We start from the raw sequence: 8,129 nt of genomic DNA, 5'->3' as shown, positions 1-8,129 counted from the left end.
CGGGTCCGCGCTGCCGGTGCTGGGCTGCGAGCGCTGGGTGACGGCGGGGGTTTCTTTTTACAGGGCTGCGGGAACCGGTCCCGTTCACCGGGTAAGTTTGTGAGGACAACGCGGCATCTTCCTGTGAGCTTTCAAGGCCAGGATAACTCGTTTGTTACCGCACCGAGCAGAGACTTGAAAGTCTGGCTAGAAGGTGGAGAGGTTGAGGAGCGGATAGCCGTAGTGCTGATGGCATTTTAGAGTTGGCTGTGGTACACTCCGTAAAAACACAAATGCTTAGCGGCTTTGGAGTATTTCGAAGGTAACGTTGTGGTCTTATGTCTTACTGCGCTATGAAAAACTCGGCTTCTGCTTTTTGCAGCACCTGACAACATGAAACGGGTGATTCTCTGCTCCATTGCTCATCTCTTTTCTTTCTTTTCTTCTTCTTTAAGGGGGCCGTGTGTTACAAGTCCTCTGTACTTGGACATACCTTAATGCTGGTTTTGACGATCCTTTCTTCTAATGTGTTGAAGAAATTTTAACTGTTGGTTGCGGGGATGATGACGCCCCATGCTTTGAATTCCTCTCACTGCTAAAGCTTTAGCTAACATTAAAGCTACTTACACTTCTAAAATTATAATACATTCACAGTTTTAAAGAGTTTTGGGGAAAAGGTTTAGATAGGCCAGATGTTACTCCAGTTAGGAAGATACCTGCTGTTGCTCCTAGAATCACCCTAGTTTGTGTAAATGAAATAAAGGAGCAGTTTGCTGGAGTGGGGCTCTTCTTGAAAAGTAAATACACTGTCTGACTATATTGCAGAAGTTTTTGTGAAACCTGGAGCTTCACTTCCTCTTTCTTAAAGGCTTATAGAATAATTCTGGACCTGTCACACATAATAAGTTCAGAGAGGGGAGGGAAAAAAGCTTACAAATCGTATCTTGCATTTGTAATAGTCATTAATTCCTTGGTGAGAAATAGCTGCCTCATAGTTGAGGTTACTAATGATTTTTTAATTTTTTTTAGAGAGAAATATGATACATAAAGAACAGGTTTAAATACTGTTACGGTAGATGTACAGTAGCTTAGAAGGAAAACACAAGTAGAAGTTACACCTGGCAGTTCCTTGTATAGAGTAAGCAATGAGCAAATAGGAATGTTGAAAGGCTTAAAAGTCTTCCAGCAACTCAACAGGGTGGAAACTGTAGTAAAGGACAGGTGGGATGAAATTATAATTACAGCAGAAAGCAAACTTCTGGTCTGAACAGTGATGTGTAATAAGGATTTAGAGCTGCAGAGGACTCTTAAATGTGGAGCTGGAATTGTTCAGGTACCTGTTCTTGAACATGAGGAAAAATACTGATTGTCACGTCTTGGAATGCAGAATTGTAATAAGACACACAGAACGATGGAATAATTTCTTAAAAGAGAGAAAGCAATTCTTCCTTTTACTTAGTCTGGAATTAAAAAAAAAAAATCTCGTTGCTCATTTGCTTTAATATTTGAAAACCAACGACAATATATGAGAAGCTTTTGAAGCCAGTAGGGAAATACACTGTTGACTTCAGTGGTTGTTTAGACTGGTTATTTTGCTGTCAACCTCTGTAAGGAAGATGTACATAATGTATAGCTAGTTAAACTGGTGCCAGTACAATTATTTTGTGTTACATGCCTTATCTTTGTTAATTTTTCAGGTGCATCTGATTACCTGGTGGAAACACTTTGAAGTATCAACAATGAACTCGCTGTTAAGGTTATTTTTTTCTGGAATAGTTGCCTGTTGCGCTCACTCCACTGGTGATTCGGTATCCAGGGTACTCCTTGTGTCCTTTGATGGCTTCAGGGCTGACTACTTGGAAACCTATAAACTTCCTCATCTTCAGGAGCTCATTGAGGATGGTGTGCTTGTAAAACAAGTTATGAATGCTTTTATCACCAAGACTTTCCCAAACCATTATACCATAGTGACAGGTTTATATGAAGAAAGCCATGGCATCGTGGCTAATGACATGTACGATGCAGATGCCAAGAAAAAGTTTTCACAGTTCAATGATTCAGATCCCTTCTGGTGGAATGAGGCTGTTCCAATTTGGGTAACAAATCAACAGCAAGGAAATGGAGCAAGTGCTGCTGCAATGTGGCCCGGTACCGATGTAAAAATTAACAATACGACCCCTCAATTCTTTATGAAGTATAACTTTTCAGTAACGTTTGAGGAGAGAGTGGAGAAAATTGTGGCGTGGCTGAACAGCTCTAATCCAGTAGTCAGTTTTGCTACATTATACTGGGAAGAACCAGATGCAAGTGGGCACAAGTATGGACCAGATGACACTGAGAACATGCGCAAAGTATTAGAAGAAGTGGATAATCATATTGGTTTCCTTACTAATAAACTGAAGGCATTAGGTTTGTGGGACAGTATTAATATCATCGTAACAAGTGATCATGGAATGGCCTCTTGTTCTGCAGAGAAGCTGATTATCCTGGATAAGTGCATTGGTCGCAATAACTATACTCTGATAGACAAGAGTCCAGTTGCTGCAGTGCTGCCAAGGCAGAGTATGTTTTGGGTTCTTTTTAAGTCGTACACTGAGAATTAAATCTTGTTTATCTTGCTACTAAAAAGTACACACTATGGTAGACTGTTCACATCTTTTGCAAAACCAGTGTAGTTCATATTGCAGAACTTTGACATAATTTAGTGAATAAGCTAAAGAATGTTTGATTATTTAGAAATTACTTTGTTTTGGTGATCAACGGGCCAAGAAGAGTTTCTTGTCAAATTGCTGTGGGTGGTAAAGATGGTCCTGGGACAGCTCGTTGAGAAAGCAGATAGGCACTTAGTACGCACTTAGTACGCCTGCTGTCTTCTTGCTCGCTTAGTCTATATAGTTGTAATTCACAGTGAGCATGAAATAAACCCTCATATTTATTCAGAAAAAAAAAGTCATTGTCTAAACTTCCAACTAAAAATCTAACCCCAACTTTGATCGCTTTACTGCTTCTGTTTCTTTGAATGAAACTTCAGGTTTTGTACTGTGAATTCAGTTTTTGTATCTTGGAGCGGTTGCTAACAGGCATGTCTTAAATCGTGACACTGCTGGTCTCAGTTTCCACAACTGTGGCCAGACTGAAGCAATTCTGATGAACAAAGTGATTTATACAGTAACAAAATCTAATACTTAACTGCTTTGGATAAGATATTGACTACTTTGGTATGTGATTGATTTCTCTGCTTGAATTTTGCCCTCCTTCCCTGCAAATCCAGAGGGTAAGTTGAATTGTAAGTCCAAAACCACAGCCATGAGATGCCTGATTTAAAATGAGAGCAAATTGTGAAATCCACCTCAATACATGTACCGTTTCGTTAGGGACATGAAAAAATCCTTTTCTATGTGCCTTTTAAAAAATAATTGTTTTGAAAAAAAAGAATCTTAAGTTTAATGACAGATAATTGCAGTAAACAGGACATAATTTCTAGCTGTTTCACATGCAGGTTTTCTTTCTTGGCAGATAAAAGAGACGTGTATAACTTACTGAAAAACTGCCACGATCACATGAAAGTATATCTCAAAGAAGAAATTCCAGACAGATTTCATTATCGTCATAATAAGAGAATTCAACCCATAATTCTGGTTGCAGACGAAGGCTGGACAATTGTACAAAACGAGTCACTTTCAAAATGTAAGTGTGTTTTCCTCATTTGTGCTGGTGGTGGCTTTTGTTGGTAAACTGTCTTGGTTTTATTCTAGCTATATGTAGGATGGGCCTCGTTCAGTGAGTGGAGTCCTGGCATTGTGCATCTTTAGGAACATCTCGGTATTTTCTAGAACATTCTCAGCCTGAGCCTGGAGTGTTTTAACAGATGGTGAAGAGATGGGTGATAATCTGTTGGCTAAAACACTTTGTCCTGTTCAACTTTTAATAGCCTGAGGTATGCTTTTAAGAGTCATCTCAGGCAAGTTAGCAACCTGTCTCAAGCTTCCACTAGAGTGTGGTTTAACTATTTTTTTGTATATAAAATATAAATATAGGAGAGCATAAATTGAAGAATGCAAGACACAATATTTAATGTTACAGTACATATACTAGGAAACAAATGTAAATGGGAGGAAATACTAAGAATAATAGGAACACAACAATAATGGCCAAAGCAGCTGGAGTTCTTCCTGTTAGGGGCATCCAATAGCATGTTTTAAAGATAAAAACAAATCAGATGTTAACTTCACATGGTGCATTGCTAAGCTATGCACTTTCTTGCTGCTAGATGCTATGAATGTCAAATTACATACATACATACATGTATATATATGTGTGTATATGTATGTATATATATTTCCAGGTGTTTCATGTGCAGGATTTTCTTTGGCAGACAAAAGAGATGTGTATAACTTCCTGAAAAAATGCAACAGTCACATGAAAGTGTATCTCAAAGAAGAAATTCCAGATAGATTTCGTTATCATCATCATATGAGAATTCAACTCATAATTCTGGTTGCAGATGAAGGCTTTGTGTTTATGTATCTGTGTGTGTTCAGAAAGTGACTGGGCAAATTCTTGGGAGAAAAATCCTTTAATAGAAATTAAATACAAATGTACCAACTTCCAGGAAATTTCTGAGCAGCCAACAGCACGAGGCTGGTTGGTTTGTCAGGGCTCACCCTCTTGGATACTTCCCAGACTCCCTGTTACGACTGCTGTCAGAGACAGGATGCTGGGTGGTGTAAGCTCCTGTTTTCACCCAGTTTGGCTGATCTTACTGTCTGCCCTTTGCACATTTAAGTTCAAATTTTCTCATTATTTGTACAAAAGTACTGCTTTTAATGTATGCTGTGTTTATATTTTAATTTCCCCACAGATGTGCTACAATCATCTTCAAACTGACAACGCTTGGTACATGTATTCTCTAATAGAGGTCTTCCTTGTTTATGGTTAGATGCAATTTCATGTACCTAAAAATAGTTAATACGTGTATATTTATAAGTAACAGCATTGTATCAGTTGAAGTGAATCACTTTTCAAAACAATTGTGCTAGCCAAGGTTTCCCAGAAGCAGGCAAGGGAGGTTTTAGCCGAAAAGGCTATTTAAGTGTTTATTGTACTTGTCTTCATGGACAAAGTGGCAGCCTAATGACTGGCAAGTGTACCGAGACCTACAGTATTCCTAGCAATGTTAGCAGACGCCAGCCCTCCTACTTCAGAGGTGAGAGATAGGAGACTTCAATGGAGAGGGGATTTGGAACAGCTCTGCTCAAAACATGCAAGTAGTAGAAAAAAAAAAAATAAATCAAGAAACATAGGACTGCATTAAAACAGACAAGCAAGATGTGGTGCAGTAGTATCTTTGCGGTAACAAACATAATGATGGAAAATACTAAAAAGGAATATTGGAAATATACTGAAGTAGTGAGTGTGACCTAATCAATAGGAATGTTGACATTTCACATCAGAAACTTCAATGAAGCAGCCAAGAAGATGGTCCTCGGCGACTTATTAAACTGCTACTAAGAAATGAACTCAAAACTTAAATGCAGTCACTCCAATACTGTGCTGCATGTGCTATGAGAAATTTTTGGCATCTTGGACAGATTTTTCAGGCATGTTATTAGGAAATTTGACTATGGCTGCTTTTTAGCTGTTTATATTCCACCCAAAATCAGAGTAAGTATTTGCTATAAGCCTACCAAATGTCCAAGTAGTGGTGACCTTGTAGGCACAAACGTTTTGTTGTATGCCTGTCACAGGTATCGTGATCCTTTGACTGTTTTTTGGTTTTGACTATTTGGGTATCCCTTCAGGTGAAGTACCTAATCTGGTAAGCATGATTTGAGGGCACTTAATGTGCTCAAACTGAACGCTACCAAGGGGAAAGTGCTTGGCTTCTAAGAAGTAATTGAAGTGTCTGCTTTGCAAGGGGGAGATGTCTTTCCAAAATCTGAGAAGTACAAACTGGTATTCCAGCTACTGACTCATGGAGTGGCAACATCCTTTTCAGTTTTGGCATGAGGAGTGTGAAGGGGAAAACTGGAAATGTTGATGAACAAAAGGAAAAAGAGATAATGGGAGAGGCTGAAGACCAGTATGGGGAAAGACTTTTGGGGAAGAGGGAAGGAACTCTGGGTTCCTTCAGTGTTTGATCCAACAGCTGCTTTGATGTTCTGCATTAGTCTTTGGTTAAAATATATGCCTTTTGGGTGGGGGGGGAAGAGAGAGGGAGGGGAATACTCAATATCCAAACAGAAACTGTGATGCTAACTCTTAACCCTGGATTTCTCCAGTAGGTGACCATGGCTATGACAATGCTCTCCCAAGCATGCATCCGTTCCTGGCTGCTCGCGGGCCGGCTTTTCGTCGGGGTTACAAGCAGAGCACGATGAACAACGTTGATATTTACCCCATGATGTGCCACATCCTGGGACTGACACCACAACCCCACAATGGCACTTTCAGTAACACCAAGTGCTTGCTCACTGACCAGTGGTGCATAAATCTTCCAGAAGCTATTGGGATAGTTATTGGGGCTTTTATGATACTGACTACTTTCACCTGCCTTATAATAATCTCAAAGAATAGAGTACCTCCCCCACAGCCATTTTCCCGACTTCAGTTACAGTATGATGATGATGATCCTTTAATTGGATAGTGTGCAGGGAGCTTTGCCTCGCTTGCTAAACAGTGGTTTCAGGAAGAGAGTTCATATTTGCACTGGATGGCATTCTTTGATGCACTTTAACTGTATCCATATAAAATACTGTACAGCCAGATCTTGCTAACTTGTGTGTGCTACCTGACTAGTAGTCCTGTAACAATATTTTCAGAACAAAACGGTGAACAGGTGGCTTTCTGCTGGAAGAGATGCTTGACAAAATAAGGATGCTTAGTTTTTTGTTCAAGCCTTTGAACACTTTCAAAATGAAATTCCAGAGTATGAACTAGCCAGGATAGACTAAGTGATTTTAACATTTGTAAATGATAATTGGTTTTTTGTATTAAATTTAAATTAAGGTTGACTACTTTTAGTGTTCTTTTACTTGTATTGGAAAGAAGATCTTTTTTTGAGAGTTAGTTCATTTGTTAGTGAGTTAGTTCTGTTTGGACAGTATGTTCTAATTTGTTCTTAAATTTGGGGGTAGAGGGTGTAGAGAAGATCCCCTCTGTTTCCACACTAAGCCAGCAATATGACAAGAAACTGGTGAGAAGGAAGTCCGTGAGGAAAGAGTTGGTGCCTATCACTTCTATTTTGAGCAATAAAGTATGTGGTTCAGGAGTTACAACACTGGGCAGATGGCTCTGGCATTTCTAGACGTGTGTCTGCGGATGACTTAGTTCCACAGTTCCAGTTGAGCTGATACTACTTGCTTATCTCAAGGATGCTAATTTAATCTGAGCATCCTTGGATTACCCAGTTTTGTGGGCTGTAGTAGTAAAATTACTGCTCCATAACCCTGTGAAAAGTTCTTCAGGAGTAAACTCTGCTGCAGGTGTTTTTGTAATAAAGGTGGTTCTGCCCTGTGTACCCACTGATAATTATCTTTTCAAGGCTGTCATGTGCTAAAAGGCAACAATTGAAAGTTTGACATGAATCGTTAAGCAAGGATTCCAAACTCTTATTTTTAAACCCTGGAAATTCAAAGGGAAAAGTTAATTTCTTTTTTGAGATATGTTATCTGTAGTGTCTTAAGTTTTATAGATGCAAAGTTCTGGTGAAGACCAGTGCTAATAGTTCTCAAAACTCCTGATTCCTTGGTAATGGTCAGGTGTAGTAACTTGCCATAAAAAAAATTAATTTGATTTAAAAAGCCTTAGTGGTACCTTATCTCTCAGTGAGGAAAGAATGGGAGGTTAAACTGTTAATGCTAACCCAAAAAGAGAACTCTAGCTACCAAGTCCTTTTCCTACAAGTTTGATGGTTTTAAGAACTAGTAATCTGAAGTGAGAGAGCTGATCTACCTGGTAGCACACAATTTGTTTTTTTTGTTCACAAGCTCAAATTCAATGGAATTTATATTAGCCACAGACTACCTCTTAGTGATGCAGCTGGGAGGAGGCGTGGACTTCAGAGGGAAGGCTTACTTTTAACAGCCCAGTAAAAAAAAAATACATTGGTGTGGAAGTTTTGTATCTTCCTCTCTGAGAATTCTGTTTTA

General features: G+C 39.2%; 1 protein-coding gene across 1 annotated transcript; it reads left to right on the top strand.

Annotated features, from left to right (window-relative positions):
- The first annotated feature begins 129 nt into the window (after window positions 1-129).
- On the top strand, window positions 130-6,625 carry ENPP4 (ectonucleotide pyrophosphatase/phosphodiesterase 4 (putative)). The gene is made up of 4 exons (XM_009698693.1): window positions 130-260; window positions 1,677-2,541; window positions 3,496-3,666; window positions 6,261-6,625. The coding sequence occupies exons 2-4, from the start codon at window positions 1,719-1,721 to the stop codon at window positions 6,623-6,625; spliced, it is 1,359 nt and encodes a 452-aa protein (XP_009696995.1). The 5' UTR covers window positions 130-260; window positions 1,677-1,718.
- Window positions 6,626-8,129: the final 1,504 nt, after the last annotated feature.

Source organism: Cariama cristata, unplaced genomic scaffold (assembly GCF_000690535.1).
Source record: "Cariama cristata isolate BGI_N322 unplaced genomic scaffold, ASM69053v1 scaffold18784, whole genome shotgun sequence".
In the NCBI taxonomy this organism is placed as follows: Eukaryota; Metazoa; Chordata; class Aves; order Cariamiformes; family Cariamidae; genus Cariama; species Cariama cristata.
Note: the sequence above shows the minus strand (reverse complement) of the source record. Positions and strands in the feature narration are given on the sequence as shown.

Coding starts and splice junctions, on each gene's coding strand:
- ENPP4 (XM_009698693.1), top strand. CDS start 1,719: ATGAACTCGCTGTTAAGGTTATTTTTTTCTGGAATAGTTGCCTGTTGC. Junction 2,542..3,495: donor TGCAGTGCTGCCAAGGCAGA/GTATGTTTTGGG, acceptor CTTTCTTGGCAG/ATAAAAGAGACGTGTATAAC. Junction 3,667..6,260: donor AAACGAGTCACTTTCAAAAT/GTAAGTGTGTTT, acceptor GGATTTCTCCAG/TAGGTGACCATGGCTATGAC.